We start from the raw sequence: 21630 nt of genomic DNA on the forward strand, positions 1-21630 counted from the left end.
TGACGCCTCTTTCCCGCCCGACGACAAAGCTATCGACGCTCCCTCCTGTAGTGGTAAGCACACTCGGTGCTCCTGCTCCACGCGCCCGCGCCTTTCCTGTCCAAGCCACCACAATTGTTTCAACCGCTATGCCCACTTCCGTCCCTGCAGAATTATCCTCAAACAGCAATATAGCAGTCCAGGTTGCACGCACAATGGCGGTATCGGAGTCCACCTTAAGAAGCACCGTGACGTCTCCTCGTACTACCTTATCTACCAGGGCCCCGACTAGCACTGTTCATACAACCTTCTCCCAAGGTCCCCTGAATCTGCGCGCCAACTCATTCACTATCTCGTCGACTGACCTACCTGCTTCCATTCCTCAAGAGTTCTCGTCCACAACCCGTGTCTCAGTGGGTACTTCAGCAGCGGTATCGGAGTCAACCTTACCCGCCACAGTCTCAACCACCGAGACGACAGCTCATGCAGCATTATCGGCTACAACTTTAACAAGCACTGACCCCGCGACCCCTACCATAGGTTCCCTGGATCCGCGTGCTGACGCCTTCACTGCCCTGGTTACTTCGACGGACGTGCCAACTTTTGGTCCTGTACACCGGCAGCAGGCAAATCAGACCCCCGCAACATCGGTTGGTACCGACGTCCCCACGCCGCTTTTCAACGAATCTAATACGTGGTTCGTGCCTACATCTGCACCCAAATATTCTGTAGCTTCTACGTTTCCCGCGAGCGCACCCTCCGCACGGTTCACTGCAGCTGCAAGTAACGCAGGAACTACTTCAACCCCGCCCTCTACACCATCTCTTCTGGCTACTAGGGCCCCACTGACCATCACTACTGGAGCTGACATAAATGCTGCACCTGTGACACCATCTGCTATCACGCTTCCAGTTATGGAACATTCCACGACTCCCGAACGTGCCTCTCCTCAGCCTGGGTGGTCTACTGCCCTTGAAGCCCGCAAAGTCCGACCCAAAATTCGCTCGCTGAACCATGGCGTTTCCGGTGGGAATGGCACCATATAGCGATAATGTAAAGTGATATTTTTGTATAGCATGCCTGTTCAGGCATGTTCGCAATGTTTTAAGAATTTTACTCTGCGCATTCCGCTTGTTATAAATCTTGACCGGTGTCCTAAGATTGCGCAATAAACACGGGCATTTTATCGCACATGTTTCCCGTTCCTTCCTGTGTGCTTCGCACACCATTACGCGTAGCACAAAGGCAGCGCATGCACTGCGCGCAGCACGTTTATCCCGTGCCACGTTATAGTCAACACAGCAAAGTTACACGATTTTTCATCGGGTGTTTGCACAGCTTGCTTCATTTCGCTAACTCAACATATTTCTCGGCTCCTGCGACAATGTCGCATACTGGACACTCTGGATCTGCCCTCGAATGCAGGTAGTCCCACTCGGCGTTTAAGGAAAGGCTGGACTGAAGCCGCGTACCTCAACGCTACACTCGCTTTGTGGCGGACAATAAGTTTGGAGATGCATTGCTGAAATTCTTGCACCTTGCTGAGTGGGGAGATTTTGATCGTCTTTCATTCGTCATACTCCTTTCTGAAATTAAGCTCTACCTAAATGAACTAGTTTGCCTGTGTTGCTATAGGGGACGGAACTTCATCCGTTGTCAATTATTATCCTGAGTGGGTGCAACCATACGATGACGGGTTTCACGCGAAAGTCCTCTGGGCGAAAAAACATTTCTCAAATATTCATACACCTCTCACTCTCAATGAGATTATCGATTGGAGACGGAAGTCGCGCGATATTAGGGGTAAGGATATTTATTCGTTCGTTAGTTACATTCCTACCAAGGCATTGTAGTAGAGCGGTGGGTTACAAAACATCAGGCCTGCACCGAGTGAGACAGTCGAAGTCGATCTGCATCGAAGTGATATAGATATTAACACATTCTTGAGGGAACATAATAATCCGAATGTTACCGATCACTGAAAAATATGTACGTAACAGATACACAGTTTGTTGAAAGTGTCAGAGCAGGAGACAAAGCAGTATACACAAATACATGCGCCACAACAGTTGCTGCAAATGCCAGTTCCTTGCCGCTAAAAAAAAATCTGAGTCAACCGTAGTTCGTACGACATGGGCAGGGAGTTCTTTCTATTGATTTATCGTGCAAGTAAAAAAAAATAGTTTCGATAAAGGCACGGTCATGCAACTATTGCCTTTATGTTTAGTGAGTGTTCATGGCGTAGTGAAACATAAAGTTACGTGTAGCTGAGGCACAAGGCTATTTACAATATGGTGACATTATAGCAATCGGAAACAGATCGTCTTCCTCCTCTTCAGTGCAGCCACACTCTGGCGGCTGTTCCGCATCATCACCCCCGCCAATAGAAGCACCGTCCCAGTGCTTAAGCTACACATCCGTGGTGAAAGGTGCGTGAGGGCTTTAGTCTCGCTACGTGAATGTCACTTGCAGCTGACAACGACGATAAGGGGGTCGGCGGAGACGATATCATATGTGACATTGGTAACTTGTCGTACCACATGGTATGCACCAGTGTAACGTGAGAGCAGCTTTTCGGAAAGGCCAACACGACGAATAGGTGACCAGAGAACCCAGAGAAAAGCGCTCGTCACGATGGTGGCAATCATAGAGGCGTCTCTAATGCTCCTGTGAGGCCTCTAGACAGGTGACACATTCATTCGCAGAACGTGCGGGCGAGGGCAGCAAGGTGTCCAAGGGCAACGTTGGTTCTTGGCCGTATAGGAGATAGAATGGTGAATAGCTGTCATGGTGGAGCTTCAGTGGCGTAGTGCTGGGCGCTGATTGTCGTATGAGGCGCACTTTCGACATCACTTTACAATATGTAAAGTGATGTCCGCAGCAGATACCGTGTGTGCTCCTGCGTACTGCGCATGCGCACTGACGCCTCCGCGGGTTTGCTGCGCACGCAGAGCTGCTGCGGACGCCCAACTAAAACTGTCTATTAATTTGTACAGAGCACCGTGCTCTAAAATTATGTCGTAGAGTAGAAAGTAATTTCTACTTTACGTCACGTCATCTGCGAGCCCTCCGCACAAGCGCAACTTGTCGGGAGGGCTGTTGGGATGGCGTACCGCGTAGCGAAATGGGCAGCGACGGTGACCCATTTAATACAGCGGAGATGTTAAACGCGTTTGTGGCGGTTTGTGTGCGCACGCAGAAAAGATGCCGGCCTCCCCAGAGCTAGAAGAGCTAAAGCATAAAGCAAAAGCGTATAAGCTGGTATGCCCCAGCTGCGTTTAATCGCGAGAACTGTGAAAACGTGTTGGGATACAAAAAAATATCGTAATAAAGAAAAGTAACACCGGAACAGACACTGTTGAGTATAGATTGTGGTTTGACGTCACGGGCTCTATAGGAAAACCACGTAATCTTATGCAATTCCTTATCTCAGCGCGCCTATGAAGAACATCGTCGTGAACAGAAGCGGGAATGTGTGCGGCGATGGCGGCCGCACGTAATACGAACGAAGATTGCGCTGCAAACACCAAGCGTATGCCCCTTTGGTTGGCTCCACCCCTACCGACTCCACTCCCATCGCAATTGTTGGGGATTTCAACACAGACGTGTCTCGGCCAGAAGGAAAGTATAGTTAGTAGCATTTCTCTTGGAAAGGTTCGGCATTCAGTGTTACACAAACATCAGTGTGCTCAAGGCGCGTCATCGGTCGTGTATTGACCTTACATTGGCCAAGAACATTTCAAATGTCGCTACAGAGCCACTGGCCATGGTAGATCAAAAAGTTATAGTCACTTGGGTGACCGAATAATAAATGCAAAAAGCAAAAAAGAGAATGTTTTGAGTGTGCAATTTAACAAAACAATAAAATCGGGGAAAACAAATATTATTATGGCAGCTGTGTCTTATTTTCAATCAACATAATTATCACCATATATACAGCTCCGCTGGTCATCCACCTTCACAGAGTCGAATGGCTTTGAATTTTTTTTGCGAGGCCCGAGAGACGAAACAGCCCAAGAAGTTCTAGACAAAATCGTAAAAAGGGTTCGGGCGGGACGTCGGTTGGCTGTAAACATCCATATGGAAGCGCGGAGGGCTTCTTCCGGAGCTAACAGGGCTCACAAGCGGCAACGTAACGCCGCATGGAGCGGGCGAGACCTGGCCAAAAACGACGGTGTACACGCTCGTATACGCGCGAGACGCCCAAGTACCCAGCCAAGGGAGAGTCGTGAAGTTGGCAGACGACACTCGAACGCAGGTGAGATGGGATGACAAGCAGAAGGTCAGGGCAGTGGGGATCAAAATTACGGCGGCATAATGTCTCTTCCTTGAGGAGTAACATCCGGAGAGATGCGTCACCAGGCGTTGACTCCAGTCAGTCGATGAGGGCTCGTAATGAAGGATTGCGGCGTTGCTAGTTGCCGATTTCAAGCGACTGTGACACAGAGAAAACGCAAGCGATGACGTCCCCATCCACTGCTTCTTCCACGGAGTAGTGGAAAGAACAACCTGCGTCCTGGTGCAGGCGTCCCGTCTTATATACGACGGAGTACGTATATTATTGCCGGCGTAAAGCCCAGCGAGCGTGTCGCCCCGCGGGGTCCTTGAGCGAGGGCAGCCAGCAGAGAGCGTGGTGATCAGTGATGACACAGAACCGACATCCGTACAAGTACGAAACTTCGCAACTGCTCACACAAGAGCGAGGTACTCGCGCTCAGAGAGTGAATAATCGCGCTCGGTGGGTTACAGAAGTCGGCTGGCATAGGCTATAACGCGATCATGTCCCCATTGGCGTTCCGCTAACACTATACTCCTATGCCGTGACCAATGGCATCCGTTCGAACTTCCGTTGAGGCAGACTTGTCAAAGCGGGCCACGATTTGAGGCTTGGTAAGGAGAATAGGGAGATAAAAAAAAATTCAGTGCCCTTCCACTCTGTGAAGAAGGATGACCAGCGAAGTTGTGTATGTGGGCCCCTTAATGGCAACTGCACCTTCGCCGCGGATAGGCCCGGCATTGCACTATCTTCGGGATCGGACCACGTATGGGGAGCGCTTAACGCCTGCTTCACCTCCGCCGCGGGTCACCCCGGCATTTCACTATCTCCGGGATCGGCCCAAGTATGGGGAGTTTTCGTATCCAGCTTTTCTGGACACGAGGGTTTAGTTCGTGTGAGTGCCACAACGTGGCGTACTGACCTTAAACTTTTCAAACTTCCCGCGGTGACGCGTGATGACATCAACAAGACAAAAATAAAATAATTAGACGCTATCCCTGAGCATTGAACTTCTCCACAATGCTTGTCCTGCCGGTGTTATCAGTGTTCGTGATAAAGCGTAGCCGGTCGTCGCCTGGAAATGACTTATCATCCTAGGAGCGTTTAGTCGCGACGAGCGACAATTGATTCGGGGCTTTGGACACGGTTTTCTTTTTCTTTTCCTCTTTTTTTTTTTGAAACTATGGAGTAAGCAAGCTAGGGTAATCGTCGAAAGCACGTCGCAGCAGCCTCTCTTCAGTCAGCACACATTCTTAACGTCCGAACATCGCACAGCGTCTGCGAGAGACGCCGTCGTGGATGGCTTTTGATTTTGACTTATCAATTTCGTTAAGGTGCCACCAATTATTTCCCTAGCGACTTTGCTATCCGCACTCATGGGCTACCGCAGCAGCTGCAAATCGAGATGTGCATAGCTATTTGGATGGATACATGGATAAGTTGGTTTTGCACCTTGAGGCAAAAGACACGACACAAGAATTGTACAGACTGTCTCTGTGTGGTCGTCCGTTAACACGCTATGGCCGAAGCTGCTCACAATATTACGTCCCATTTTTTTTTTTTTTTGTATTGAAATGAATATTAGGAGAGGTTGGCGCCTTTATGGTGGCACCGGCTACTCCTTGTCACTTGGCAAAGGAAACAAATTTGCGTAAAAAGGGAGAATAGCGATACAAAATATGGCACTCAGTAGAACACTGGATGAATAAAAAATATACACTCCAGCAGTACATGAGTCGCTAAGTTTTGTGCATTGGTTCAGTCCACGTACGAATATATAAAGTCAGATATTTTGAACAGCCAAAACACACAACATTTACTGGCCACCGGGCCAGGTACACCTTTGGATGTTACATATACAGTGCCTCCGGTTAGTTGTGAATGTACTCTCCTGTCACGGTTATCCACGTGCGTGAAAGAAGACCATTATTTAAGATTATTGTGCAGTAATATATGCGGTATTTGTCTGTTCTATATAATATTGCCGCAATGTAGACTAGCAGATATCGAACGCCAAAATGGCTACCCACATACTCAAAGGCCTCGCGCACAACTCCTGACACTTACTTGCATCCAAGAGTTTTGCGACTCTCAAAAACATCCTTAAGGAATGGTAAATAAAAAATTATGGGGTTTTACGTGCCAAAACCACAATCTGATTATGAGGCATGTGGTAGTGGGGGATTCCGTTATAATTTGGACCAGCTGGGGTTCTTTACCGTCCACCTAAATCTAAGTACACGGGTGTTTTCTCATTTCGCCCCCATCAAAATATGGTCGCCGTGCCTAGTATTGGATTTCGCGGCCTCGTGCTTAGCAGCCCAACACTACATCCCCTAAGCAACTACGGCGGGTGAGGAATGTTGGCAGTTTGAGGAAGGTGACAGTCGGCACGTGAGACAATTTGTTTGCATCGTCATGGCGCGAGAATCGGTACGAGCTGTCGGAGAATGACCGTAGAGTGCATTGTATTTAATGTGTTGTAGTCCGCGCCCAAAAATTTATACCCTAATCATCCTGTAACGACTGACGACCAGGCACCTCGCTTATATGTGCAGTAGCCTGACAGTTGCCGGGCGCTGGCGTCGGCCAAAGGACCTACTTGACCTGTCTACAACACTTGCCGACATTCTCGCCTTATTTCGCACCATCGGGTTTCGGCTGAACTCCTTCAACAGCCAATTTATTTGACTGGAATTTCGACTACCAAGCTTATGTTGTTGTTTTTATCTTTAAGTCATCTTTTATATTTAAGCTAGTACTGACCTGAGATTTCCAGCGGGTTAACCTTTCCCAAAATGCCTGCAGTTTTGTCGGCCTCTTCATATTTTGGAGGATTTTTAATAGACGTTGAAACCATAGCAGGGCCCCTAGCTGGCCATGCTGCTCAAAAAGCCATTTTCTTTTCCTGAGGTCTTGTGCAAGCTTCTGTCTCCTTGACATGCATCAACTTCCTGATTTCCCTGTCACTTATATCTAATTTTGACGACTACGATCCTACGGAAGTTGGCAATGATGTAATGGCCATGGGATTGAAGCCGTTCTACCGTGGACACTACAGCCGCTTTTCCTCGCTGCGAATGAAAATAAATTGTTAATGTACGCCAATCTTAAGCATATAAATTCACAGCCTAAAAAATTATGCGAATCCCACGCACTGGGGGAATCGATGTAAGCGAAGCTTTTGTGTTGTTTGCTTTTATTGGCGTTAATTAGTTTCTTTAGCGTTTAGTGCAATACGAGAGTAGCGAGTTGATGGCCAATGTTACCTTGCTTGCACCACTGCTTTTTGTCTGGATAGTACACAACACACAGCGAGACGTCCTTGCTTGAGGCGTTGTTGTGCGCCATTGTTTATAAATTATGAGGGGGTTGAGCATTGTCATTGCTTCAAATGGCACATCGCATCGCGGCAGACGTGTTAGCAGAACTATGAGACTCTACGTGCTAAAACCATAATAATATTATGAGGCACGCCGTAGGGGCGATGCCATAACCGTACAGCTACCGCGGCGGGCACGGAAGCGTTGATTTGTCGTTTGACCGCTTCCTTAGTGTTGCATAGATCCTACGGTGATTTAATGTGGCTTTGCATCTGTACGCACTGCGTGAATAGTCCGCTTGACGAATTTGCATGGTGCTTGTTTTTGAAAATAGCACAAACGTACAGTACCGAATTTTCCATTTGGCCCGCAACTGTTGTCGTGTCTATAGCAGTAGCGTTTCCTTATCTTCGTTTCCTTAACGTAACCTTTCCCCTGTCATGACCTTCCCTCCTGTATGGGAACTGCGAGCGAAGAGTGGCAAGGCTGCTATTCACTCCTTTCGCGATTGCACCGGTTTTAACCATTCTCTGCCTCATCTCCTGGTTCCCTGTCTACCATTCTATTTACCTCTCCTCAGGACTTGCACGTTAGTAGACCGGTAAGCGCTGCAGATTTTGCAATGTTTTTGCGGTGTGGTACAGATAATTACAGCTGTAAAGAAGCTAGTGTAACGACGCCCAGGGAGCTCCAAAGAGCACTGTGCACGTGTGACGTGGTGAAAAGCTCCAAACGAGTTTCTCGCGTCGCCGTTACTCTCTGCTCCGTTCCTTCCATGTGTATGCACCCCCCGCCCCCCAACGCGGCGTGCAAGGCAGCAGCAGCAGCAGTGGAAAAGTCGAAAGAAGAGGCAAGAAAAGCTTTGCTTTAAAAAATGACTTTATTTGTTGGCGTAATGTCGTGTGTCGTCGTGGCGGTATCGCGTCCTTTGCGGGGTTTCATCACTGCGAGAGCCAACTGTCCGATTTGCCCACTAGACTTTCCGCCTTCAGGAGTAACTTGTATCCAGTTGCCAAGGCGCGAATGGTTTATCCGGTTTGCTAGAGACCTGCAAGACTTTTGTTTAGTATGTACATTATTTTCGTCATCCGCAGGTATACTGTGGAAGCACTTGCTTTTTAGTGCTCTGTAATAATAAGTGAACTTGTTTTCGAATTAAATTCTCTTATAATGTTGTATTCTTGCTATCATTGTCGTACGTAATCTACACAGAGTATTCAGGCACCCTCTATTGCTTTCCTTACGCCCGCCATTGTAATGCAAATAAACATACCTTGAACTAATTTTCTCAGAGATAAACGCTAAAGAAAACGTTGACGTCATGCTGAACAAAATCAACAAGGGCCGTAGTACTCGATTTTCTGATGTCCCTGTTCGTAAGCTCCTTTTCTTTTTTTAGGATGTGGTCTTGTAACGTAGAAACGTCCCTCGGACGTCTCTGATATGCTCGTTTTTATTCTCAAGCACCCAGTGTAAACTGTCATCGCCGTAACTCCATGATGTCCTGATAGCAGGCAACCATGGCGTGTCGCGCAAGTATGGCCACGCTGATTCGTTTGGGTTGGCATATTCTATTTAGCTTGAAAAGGCCGTCCATCTAACGTGATTGTCTTCTTCAATCTCTTATACACCACACGAGTTCTCTCATTAATCTAATTTTCAACTCATTCGGCCCTATTCCTCTTTTCGTTTTCGCAAAGTGTGTGTCTATCGCTGTGGTTGCCAAATACGCCCAACGGTATGCTACCACTCAAGCCTTTCTGGCGACCTGAGCAACTGAAGTCGCAGGCTTTCTTCAACACGGCGCTGACGTTTAATATGGCTATCCTCAACTACCTTTCGCGGAATTCGCTCGCCGCTTTCTCTTCAGTGTCATCTCTTGCGCTACTCGCTAGTGCTACACACAACATAAACACGCAACGCCCTTAATGAAGTATCACTTACACGCTAGTTGACATGCTGTTGATGTACATTCCCTCTAATTACTTCTAATTACCGGGATAGGAGCGCTACCATTTCTTTGGTGACATTATCGGTCTACAACCTGGGTCAACAACAGCGCTCGTTATTCATCACTTTTCTTTGTCGATAGGAGCATACTGTACTTCCTCTGAATATACTTTCGGCTCTATAGATGCGACTTTGCGCGCTCGCTTATTCTGTTACGCTGACCGCGAGCGTTGTCGTCAGGCCGCCGCCTCATTATGAGCTTCGTCATCACCAGAGAGCACAGAAAGGTGTTTTCACAAACAAGCCACGTGATTCGAGCCCCTGTATCCGCAGCGTTCTACATTTGGGAGATGGGCACGCTAACCACTACGCTACCACCTTCCCCAGCCACCTTCGATTTATCGGCCTTCCCACTTTTCGTTTTCGTCACTGACGCAGGCAGAATGGATGCAGAAACGAACAAAAAAGTGAAGATTGCTTGAGCCGCTACGTAACACATGACTAACTTTGGCAGGCTACTCTCATCGGAGTGCATGTGGACTTGCGGCTGCGTGCAGGTCATCGCCTTAGCTTTATTGTAAATTTTCTTTCACTGAGTCTTTCCGGTTAAAACTGAAACGCTGGACAAAAATGAGACACACTGTTGTATTAAAGCGTAAGCCCTTAGTGGCTCATGAGTGTCCGGGCGCAGTCCGTGGTGGACGCATGAAAGGAGTGATCACCGGCGAGGGGAGCAAGGAGAGGAGGCGCCATGGCAGTAGCGTTGTGCGAGTGGGCGTGCGGGAGAGCGCGGACATGCACGTGGGGGTGCGCGCACATCGGCGACAAACCTTGCAGCCATTTGGCTGTCATTGCATCGCATGCTCGCGGCCACGGCAGCGTCCGTTCGCAGAACAGTTCAGACAACAGCAAGAGAGGCAGTCATAGATAGACCTTTGGCTATTTCAGTTTAGCTCAGCAAAGTGCCCATAGATTTTTTGCTTATTTTCTAGGTTTAAATGAAAAATGCTCATTCCAAACTTTACAGTAGCAACAGCTTCATTATCAGCGACTTGAACACTCATTTCAACAAATAGCAATTTTTTAGGAATGGCATAAGGATACTATATTTCCAGGTCTTGTCGCGGCCAATACGGGCCGGCACCACGTATCGACGAAAGGGCATCACACTGCCGATGCACGCAGCAGCTTACTCAATGATGAAAACAGAAAATATGATTGTTTTTCAGTTCTCGCAACTTATTAAACACAATGCACTCGCCACGATGACATATTTTTTTCTGCAACAGCGACGCACAACGGCGGACTGATATTTATTGATCATATACTTCTTGACTACTTTGTAAATACTTTTTAAAGGGGTTAATTTTAGTTTTCATTGCGGAACCGCAAGTGCAGGGAGCGCCGCGCGTACACCGCAGCCACATAATGCTGGAACCGCGCGCTTTTTCTTCTAGCAATATGGCCGCCGGCGGCTTCACGCACTTCCGTAGGCGGCGGCTGGGACTGGCACCCCAGAAGTTTAAGTATATAACCTCCTTGCATAGAAAAGACAGCATAGTTGCGAGGCTTGGATATGTTTGGCATGAGGTCCAAGACGGCACCCTGTCTTCTAACGCGCTCTTACGTTTGCGTTCGCGTCTTTGAGCCACCGGGCACAGCGGGCCAGCGTAGACGCCACTGCGCATGTTGTACCACGCATGCGCACTGGCGTCTACGCTAACCCACTGGGCACGCTGGTCTGCTGGCTCGCTGAGCTATAACTCTCTTTTGTCTTGAAAGGACGCGCACCGTAACGTACTCTAAAGGTGCTCGCGTTGAGCGGATGTAAGGCGAGAAACGCTGTTCTAAACTGTCTGTTCTCTAACCTGTGCAGTAAACCGATCTTTATAGTACTCCCGCAAACGCAAGGATCACGAGTGTGGCAACGGTAACCGCAAAAGTCGCAGTATGGTCGTAAGTTGTCGCGACAGCGCAGCTTTAGTTCACAGAGCTTGCCACTAAGTGATACGCGGCGAGGAATGGCCGATGAATAAGTAATTGCCAAGATTTGTAATTGGTAAACATTAATTACCAAGAACGGCGGGTGCTTATGCTACCGCGAAGGATGCATGTTGGGCGATGACTCTAATCATTTGCTCGCTACATCACACATCTACGCTGAAATTAAACTGGTTTCAGAAATTCCCGCTTATATTCTCTCGACACTTAACTGCGACTTCGCCTGCCGCCTGTACTCAGTTTTTCTGTCTTTTTTTATACCGCACTCCTTTCCCAATGTACGGAGACGTGCTTCCACCGACGTTCGGTTCTCCTTTCCTTTTAATGAACTTCTTTACCCATTTATTTAATCCTAAATTGCAGCAGAAGATAGCGTCTCTTCATCTCCATAATCATCCTCTCTCTCACCTGGAGGAGTGCAAGGTTGAAATGAAGCGGCGAAAGAACCGATCCTTGCCGCGTGCGTCTGTCTCCCAGGTCTATCGGTTTCGACTTCTCTCCAATTTTGATCGTTGCCGTTCTATTGCTTAAGAAATCCCTCTGCCGGCTTTGCTTCAAGACATAGACGGCATAGATCACGCTCTCTATGCAGACGATATCACTGTGTGGACGTCGAGGGCAGGGTCGGAGAGTTGGATGGAGGAGACCCTTCAGAGAGTGGCAAAGACCGTGCACGAGTTCGCAGAATCGTGCGACCTCAGTTGCTCACCACAGAAGTCAGAGTTACTCGTCATCAAGCGAAGAAGAAAGAAAGGAGACAAAGAGAACGTCCGCATCACCATCGACAGGACGATCATAACGCCAACCACGCAAACACGTATCCTGGGTGTCATCTTCCAAAACAATGGCAAGGCGGGGGCGTCGATCGACAAAATCAAGGTTTCAACGGAACGAATTTCGAATATGATCAGAAGAGTCACAAACAGACAAAGGGGATTGAAGGAGGACGATGCACTGACGCTCGTCCAGGCCTTCGTGACGTCGCGCATCGTTTACGCGGCGCCGTACCTCAAGTTACTGAAGAGAGACAGGGACCGACAACCGACAAACTTCTCGGCATGGCCAAGCACAACGTCGTCGAAGAATTAATAAAAGCTCATCTGTCTAATCAAAGAGTTTGACTCAGTCAAACGTCGGCGGGACGTCGCGTTCTTGCCAAGTTGGGCTGGCAAGAGGCAGAGCGGAAGGAAAGGGGGCCGTTACTCAGGTTGTGGGCGCATAAAATCGACAGTAAGCTACTGCCTCGAAACATGAGGTCGGGTCGTAACGACGGCCGCAGCGCGGCTCGTATAGCGGCCTTGACGGAGACTTTGGGTCAAATAGTAGAAGAGGAAGAGGGGGTCACTCTCTTCACAGACGCTTCGTTACCCAAGTTTTCATCGAAAGCCACGCTGGCAGTTACGACGTGGGATGTGTTCGTAACCTGCGCTTCCATCAAGACGTCTTTTCCGGAGGTGGCAGAAGAGGCCGCGATAGCGATAGCACTCGCGCAGCCCAAGGTGGGAAGAATTGTCACTGACTCGCAAAAGGCGCATATTAGCTACAGAAAGGGGTGGGTGTCTCTTGCGGCACTAGATATTCTCAAGAGTAAACGCGACGTACCTGAAAGGAAACTTGAGTTGATATGGACACCGGCTCACTCTGGGCTGGAGGGCAACGAACTTGCCCACCACTTCACCCGAGAGATCGAACACCGGGTAGAGGAAGGTGAGCCACAGTCCATAATTAGTTATAGGGACATTACGAACCATTAGAAGACGGAGAGGCGCCGTTACCCCGATCCACACAAATCGCTTAGCAGTGAACAGCAAGCGATCTACAGGCAAATACAAGCAGGATCCTTCCCGCACCCTTACCTTCAAAACAAGATGTACCCGGAAAGGTACGAGAAGGATTGCAATTTCTGCAAAACTCAGTTAGGCACGCTCCAACACGTCATTGGAGTATGCGATTTCATCAAGGCGATCCCCCCACCTCCCACCTGCCCCACTACCCTACCCCATCCCTCATCCACCCTTACCGAGGGATGGGAGACCTTGCTAACCAGCACCGCCCTGGAAGACCAGCTCGTCCTGACCTCCAGGGGCCAGGCGGCTAGGGAAGCATATGGGTCCCATGAAGAGGGAACCACTTCCGTCGACGGCGTCTAAGATGTCGAGCTCGGCTCAATAAAGTTGTCTCTCTCTTTCTCTCTCTCTCTCTCTTACCTGGAATCTGCCATCGCAAAACAGTGCTGCTGTGTTGAAGATGGTGTTGCATATATATATATATATATATATATATATATATATATATATATACCATAAGAAGCCAACAAACACTGACACCAAGGACAACATAGGGGACATTACTTGTGCTTAATGAATGAAATAAAGAAACGATAAATTAATGGAAATTAAAGTGGATGAAAAAACAACTTCCCGCAGGTGGGAACCGAACCCACAACCTTCGCATTTCGCGAAGGACACATTTCTACTAGGACACATAAATACCCAAGAAAGTGGATGGGAAAACGTCGCCGCGGTAGCTCAATTGGTAGAGCATCGCACGCGAAATGCGAAGGTTGTGGGTTCGGTTCCCACCTGCGGCAAGTTGTTTTTTCATCCACTCTAATTACCATTAATTTATGGTTTCTTTATTTCATTCATTAAGCACAAGTAATTTCCCCTATGTTGTCCTTGGTGTCAGTGTTTGTTGGCTTCTTATGATTTGACTAATAAAAATCGGGCCCCTCGGTTAACCCCCTTTCTTCTCGTTATATATAAATGTATATATATATATATATATATATATATATATATATATGCATGGTGGTATGTTCCAGACCCCACCGTCGGTTACACCTCGCTCCTAGAAGAGACAGGACGTGTGTCGAGTGAGGTACTGAACAACACTGCAATTCAGTAAACTTGGCATAAATCATGGATCCGGGAACTCACAGAGGTGCGACGCAATGCTTACCTCATTTCTTTCGCATCTACCGCTAAATTACCATTAATTTTTTCCTCCCCATATGTACGGTAGCCAATCGAGCATGTCCATGGTTAAACTCCTTGCCATTCGCACTTCCATTATCCGTCCTTTTCTTTAGTATGTTGCACTTTTTTTTTTGTCGGTGGCCTGCCTCATCTCGCACAGGACGAAGTAAAATATGAAAGAAACCTAGCTGTGCTAGTCGAGGGCAGCTTTTTTCGGATTCCTGATGTGTCGATTTAAAAGATACATTTCATGTGAAAGCCTAAATGACAGCGATACATGCGAGGTGAGTTACGGTAGCTCGTGGGTTTGTAGCTCACGCAGAACTTTTGCCTTTTGAATGGTTGTGAACCGGAGTGAAAGGCAGGAGGGTAACACGCCTTCCCGAAATGCAAAATTAGGAATGACCCTTTGTTCGAAGGTTGGACGTACGTCAAGGACCCACAAATACGAAACACCTTCAAGTGGGTATCAGCTTACAAAGGGGGAATACAGATGAAACATATTCAAGTGGATAGGCTTTTAATTGTCCTAAGAATATTTCTATTAAGATTTCCTTCCATGCCATCAGACGTAAGCAGACTAATAAGCATTTAAATTTAAATCAAAGCACAACGATGGCGCGGAAAACAGTGCTTCCTCTGAATCTGATCTACGAATCAAGGCATCGGTTCATCACATTGGAATGGTCGTACATTGCAGCGCAATCGCGGGCGCTGAAATGTGATTGAGAATGTATGCGACGCCAGTATTCGCTTGACACGCGCAATCTGATTAGATAACTCTCTTTCGCTATTGAACCCGTGACGACATTCTGGATACTTGAAATACATGCAGGCGCGTCTTGAGCTAAGCGATAACTTTGGAACGGTGGTGAGACGCTAAAGGAAGCTCACCCGTAAAAAAAGATAATTATGTACTGTTGCTTCAAATATCAGCTGAAATATATTGCGCATGGTAAAAGGGGCCCCCAAGACACTGCACAGTGGCGCAGACATACCAAAAATTCCAGAGCTAAGCACTTTCAGATTACTGGTAGTTATTAAACAAGTATTTCGCGTGTCAATGAAGCCCTCTAGTCCAGGGGCCAGTTGCATCACGGGCACTGTGTCGGAGCTCATATTTCACGTTACATTACGTATTTCAGCAATAACTGTCACAAAATCACGGTATTTACTTTTCTATGTCTTAACATTAGACAGCCAAAAGATATGCCGCAAACATCCTAATACATTACTACTTTTCATTCTAACGTACATGTCCGCGCTGCTCCATCTGTTGCAAAGTACTGAACAATATATACAATGCTTTCTCCCAGGCAGCTGTTTTAACGCGAAAGCGTTAAGGGCGCCGTGTCTCAGCAAATCTCGTGTCGGCGTCGGCGGCGTTGGCAGTGAGCAAATATTTTCGTACATATTTCCGCATATGTATATGCCATGCCTTGCTAGATCGACAGCGCATACCTTTAATGTTAAATCTTCTAAAACAGAGAACACGGACTGTGTTTTCGGACTGAAAACCGGCATGCAGTGCACGCAGTCAGTTCTCCGACGCGATTGTCATGAACAGCTGACATGCGCAATCATGAAACTTCACCATCACGTCCAACAAAAAGATCACGAGGTTGTCTTTCTATGGGTACCTGGTCATTGTAGAATCAGTGGCAACGATCAAAATCATTGCTTGATCTTGGCGCTCGGGGCTTCAGATGTTCTTGTGGCTTCGTTTATTGCGTTTTATTTGGGCCGAAATTGACCTAAATTTCAACGCAATTTATACTTTATTTAAATGGAGCGGGTAATAGGACGTTGCAAGCGCGCATAATCGCTGCTAACTGCAGGGGTTCCGCTTGGCCATGCGCCCGGGGCGTAATGGTTTCAATATCGGGCTTCTGTGATAGAGGTCCTGTGGTACCCGTCGTGGTGGCGCATTGGCTATGGGATTGCGCTGCTAAGCCCGAAGGCGCGGGATTAAATCCCGGCCACGGTGGCCCCATTTCGATGGAGGTAAAATGCAGAAACGCCCGTGTACCGTGCATTGGGTGCACGCTAAAGAACCCCAGGTGGTCAAAATTAATTTGGTGTCCCCCACTACGGTGGGCCTCATAATCATATGGTGCTCTTGGGGCATAAAACCCTTTAATGAGAGGCCCTGTTTTCGAATCCTGCCGTCGGACTATCTTAATCTTAAGTTTAAGATTAAAACTATAAAATTAAGACTATAACATTTTAAGCTGATCTCGCCGATGACTTAGAAGCGATAAAAAACTGCGCTGCTCGCTTCATTGCGTCACACTATTCAAGGCATATCAACGTAACCACCTTAAAACAAACTTTGTCTCTTCCATTGCTTGCTTCACGGCGCGTAACTTCTCGTCTTTGCCTTCTGCACACTTTCTTTTACTTCACCCATTCAGGACACGCCCTCTTAAAACGCCCGTTCAGAACATCATCCCGTTTATCTCATACTCGCCCCTTGGCGGCGATAAAGTGCCGGACGACGGCGATTAGCAGCTCATTCTTCCCCCATGCCGTAACACTTTGGAACGCACTCCCGGATGACATTGTTTCGTGCAGCGACCGCAAAACATTTCGCGAACAACTAAACGATTTTGATAATGCCAACATAACCACATGAATACCGCATCTATTTATTTATCGCCTTGTTGGTACTGTGTATATGTTCCGTTTTCTTCTTTTTTTGAAATTTTCTTTTTTGTACCTATTATAACCAATGTGCACTTTATTATGTAACTTTCTTATGAAGCTGTTCGACTTCGGGCCCTTAAGGTTGAATAAATGAAATAAATGAAATGCCTATTTAATTATTTATAACGCGTTACTTTCTTAGAACTCATCATATTCCAAAGTCACTAGGCCATTTAAAGCAGGAAGGACGAAGACTAGGCAATCAAACCCATCACTCCTATGCTTGCAGCGCCCGTACACACTAGTTCCACAGTTACCTCTAGTAATTGTATGAAACTATACAGGGTGCCCCACATAACTTTAGCCAAGAACTTAAATATGAAAAGTGCGTCGGAAGCGACTTGAACCGAACGCATACTATTCGCAATAGCCCATAGTAGCTGAGACACTTTTTTTGTTGTCCCCCTAACTAACTAATTAATTAAGCTTAATTACCCAACATATAGTTATTGGCTGAGGACCCCAAATATGATACGCAGGTTTGTAGAGCACCTTCAGAAACCACCGATCGAGTTGTTTTCTTTACGACACGTCTCACGTAGTCCTTTTTTTTTTTTTTCGGGTTGGAAAGAAAGCCCGCGTGGTTTCTGAAAGTGCTCTACAAATCTGCCTATAATACTTGGGGTCCTCAGCCAATAATTAAATGGTTGGGTCAATAAACTTAATTAATTGGGGAGTTATGGGGGGAAACAAAAAATTGTCTGAGTTACCATAAACTATTGCGAATAGTACGTGTACGGTTCAATTCGCTTCTGACGCGCCTTTCCTATTTAAATTCTTGGCACAAGTTGCTTTGGAACTTGGGTCTTAAGGCTCTATTCAAAGGCAGCAAAGTCAGCATTTTTTTATTTACTACGGATGACGTTATCGCGCTTCCCGTCATGGTGCAAGTGTTTCCATGATCAGCGAATCAGGAGCGATCTAGGGGGGGCAGCTTTTACTATAAAACAGCTTGCAGGTATGTTGCAACGCAGTATTTTTGAAAATACCGAGGAAGCACGACGGTAAGCTCTGTTTTTAGTCTGCTGTTGCAAATATTTCTTCGGAGTTCTTGCGTCTCTCAGATTAACGGCAATTCACATGCTTCGCAGGACCAAGCGGTCGTTCAAGATGCGCCACGTGTCATTGCTGGTGGCGGCCGTACTCCTACTCACGGTCGAAGCGCAAGATCCTGCCGCTCGAACATATGGCTCTCACCATCACAGTCACCAACCCCATCCTAACAGCCATCATCCTGGGCATAGCCATGGCTCCGCTGGTCACCACCATCAGCTCGACCCACTGCATCCTCACGCCTTGCAATCACTGCTTCAAGGGCAGGGCCACCAACATTCTTCAGTTCCCGCGCAAGTAGGGTCGAACGTCAACACGGTTCCACTCATGGTGTGTCGCATCATTCAGGTCCCTCTGGCCCGGGCTCCGCCTTCCATCGTTCCCAAGGCGGATTCCAGTTCCCGGCCGCCCCAGCACGTTTTTCAGAACATTCCTTCTTCAATTGGAAACGTCGTTAGCAGGGTTATGAACCCGGTGGTCTCCCTTCTGCACAATGCCTCAGTTTGGTTCAACCGCACATCCCATCGTGAACACGGCCACAATGCGCATCACCCCCACAATTTTACTGCTCTCAACCACACCGCTCATCACGGCCAGGGCCACAATGTGCATCACCACCGGAATTTCACTGCGCCGAAGGAGCACGTCGTTCAAGAGAAGCTCCCACCCCCCGGCAAGATGAGCCCCCAACCGACTCGACGTTGTTCAAGAATTACCTCTCGTCCAGCCATCGCAACTGAGACCACTGCAACGCCCAGCTCGGCACCCGTTGTGACAAGCGCGATCCCGGCTACGGAGTTGACCACTCATGCAAATTCGAGCCCCACGGTAACCGCACCTGTCCTGAAGAGCAAACTCTGCGGCTACGCCCCTACTCAGAGTGTTCCTGTTCCACGCGCTTACCCTTTCACTGCCCTGGGAACAGTTGCTACTTCGACAGATGTGCCTACTCCCATTCCTGAAGAAAGTACTTCGGAAATTCATGAAGGGATTACCGCTGCCGCAAGTACTGTCCTGCCTACCACTTCTACGGCTGTATCTCCTTCCCTACCTGAAGACCGAGCGCAAGGAACTGCTTCAACTTTGACTGCTGCCACACTGCTTGCTCAGTCCACTACGAAACCATTACCCAGCCGTAATGAACCAGTGGTCTCTACTTATTCCCCAGCCTCGGATACTACCACCTCAGGGTCTTCTGTTGTGACCGCAACCTCGGCGGTTAATAGTACCGTGCAGAGGCCAACGACTGTGCCACTTTCGTAAAGGACGCAGACCGCAGTGGAAAGCATGTCTGTCGTGCCTCAAGAGACATCTGACTCTGCATCCTCCTACACGGTGCCCTTCAAGAGAACCGCAACAATGTCTTTAAGCGATGACGTACGTACCAGACGTACTTTGTAAAACTCACTGTACATACTTGCCTAGTCACGTATACATGTTTTAATGGTACATTTTCCACCCATAACTTATGTCGCATCGCCATGCAATAAACGCGGATTCTTTTATCTGGCATTTCGTTTCAATCTTTTACCTTGGTTCCCGTGTGTGTGGCTTGTTCTGCATGGACTAGGGGCTCCACCCACTCGCTTTCTGCATTTTTTTTCTCTTAAATAAACGTTTTGATATATATATATATACATATATATATATATCATGAGCTCGTGCTGCCTGCTATTGCGCTTATATAGCAGGCAGTACGAACCTATGTAGACAGACTGTTATCTGCTAACATCGTTGCTTTTGTGCTGCAATGCATAAACGCACGTTTCGTTACGGAAGTAACTGGAACGCCATTGCATTTCTCCGGAAAGTTCGGCAATTTGTCTCGAAACTGCTCTCATCCTGAGAATTCGTTCCAAGTGGATCCGCACGTTTGTTAATTACTCGATTATGCATTTGAATGTTTTTGTGCAAGTAATGTCCGCCTCTTCGAGTAGACCAGCTCATGAACTAGAATTGTGTTCTGTCCAGTGGGCAACCTTAATCATTCTTGAGTGTTCGCTGAAGCACCCAGTATGTACAAACAGGCATATTTCCGGGCATCATTATCAGCCTGGTTAGGCCCACTGCAGGGCAAAGGCCTCTCCTATACTTCTCCAGCTACCCCGGCCATGTACTAATTGTGGCCATGTTGTCCCTGCAAACGTCTTAATGTCATCCGCCCACCTAACTTCCTGCCGCACCCTGCTACGTTTCCCTTCCCTTGGAATCCAGTCCGTAACCCTTAATGACCATCGGTTATCTTTCCTCCTCATTACATGTCCTGCCCATGCCCATTTCTTTTTCTTGACTTCAACTAAGATGTTAACCCGCGTTTGTTCCCTCACCCAATCTGCTCTTTTCTTATCCCTTAACGTTACACCTATCATCCTTCTTTCCATATCTCGTTGCGTCGTCCTCAATTTAAGCAGAACCCTTTTCGTAAGCCTCCAGGTTTCTGCCCCATACGTTAGTAATGGTAAGACAGCATAAAATGAATGAACAAGTGGAAATACCCCCTGCGTTAGCTTAAAATCTCTAAAATACCATGGTATAGAGGGTTCTAATAGTGAAATCGCGAAAATGGTAACAGGAAAATGGTTTGAAGAGCGGCCTTTTGTATAATTTATTTTTCTTTACACGGAAACAATGTTCGTTCTTGTGGAAAAAGAAAGATGAGAACTTCACCTGTTATTCTATTTCCTTTGCTAGGGTATACTACGAGCCAGCTCTTTGCACGTGTCACTTCAGCTTGGCACAGAATACCTTGGACCACGCTATGCATAATGTTCGCGTGTGCTTGTAGGCACTACTTAAGTAGGCCCTTTAATGAGCGTGCCCGAGCCCGGCCCGGGCTTTCGGGTCGTCCCTGGCCCGAAAGTACTCCAGACTCGGGACACACCATTCGCCCACGCTTCTTCACACTAAAGGTAGGTTAGCTGGAGCACAGTCGCGCGCCTTGGGCCACGTGCGAGCCAGCGGCAGGTTCAGTCGGAACCCGCCGTAGTGGTGCACTGGCTATGAGGTTGCGCTACTGAGCTATAGAGGTCGCATTTTGATGGGGGCGAAATGCAAGAGGCGCTCGTGCACTTTGATTCAGGGGCAATTTAAAAAAAAATACCTAATGTAGTCAAAGTTAATCCGGAAACTCCAACTAACGGCAAGCCTCATAATCGCATCGTATTTGTGGAACGTATAACTTGAGTAGTTGTTTTTCAAAGCTTAGTCGGCATCGTACCAAGTATACGAAGAGCGGTTGCTGACACCCATATCAACAGAACTTTGCTTGAAATTGATTCTCCGAACCGTGTTGGGCGGGCCGACAGGTATTTCTAGACCAGCCAATTACGTAGCATAGGTTACAAAAGAAAAAAAAGTGCACATG

At 47.6% G+C, this 21630-nt stretch overlaps 1 protein-coding gene across 1 annotated transcript; it reads left to right on the top strand.

The window, feature by feature from the left end:
* The first annotated feature begins 18123 nt into the window (after positions 1 to 18123).
* Positions 18124 to 19778, top strand: LOC126536755 (uncharacterized). The gene is made up of 2 exons (XM_050183762.2): positions 18124 to 18217; positions 18305 to 19778. The coding sequence occupies exons 1-2, from the start codon at positions 18174 to 18176 to the stop codon at positions 19527 to 19529; spliced, it is 1269 nt and encodes a 422-aa protein (XP_050039719.2). The 5' UTR covers positions 18124 to 18173; the 3' UTR covers positions 19530 to 19778.
* Positions 19779 to 21630: the final 1852 nt, after the last annotated feature.

Source organism: Dermacentor andersoni, chromosome 4 (assembly GCF_023375885.2).
Source record: "Dermacentor andersoni chromosome 4, qqDerAnde1_hic_scaffold, whole genome shotgun sequence".
In the NCBI taxonomy this organism is placed as follows: domain Eukaryota; kingdom Metazoa; phylum Arthropoda; class Arachnida; order Ixodida; family Ixodidae; genus Dermacentor; species Dermacentor andersoni.

Bases quoted from the DNA above. Each gene is read 5' to 3' on its own strand.
- LOC126536755 (XM_050183762.2), top strand. From the start codon at position 18,174: ATGTTGCAACGCAGTATTTTTGAAAATACCGAGGAAGCACGACG. The intron at 18,218-18,304 runs GTAAGCTCTGTT...CATGCTTCGCAG, and splicing joins AATACCGAGGAAGCACGACG to GACCAAGCGGTCGTTCAAGA.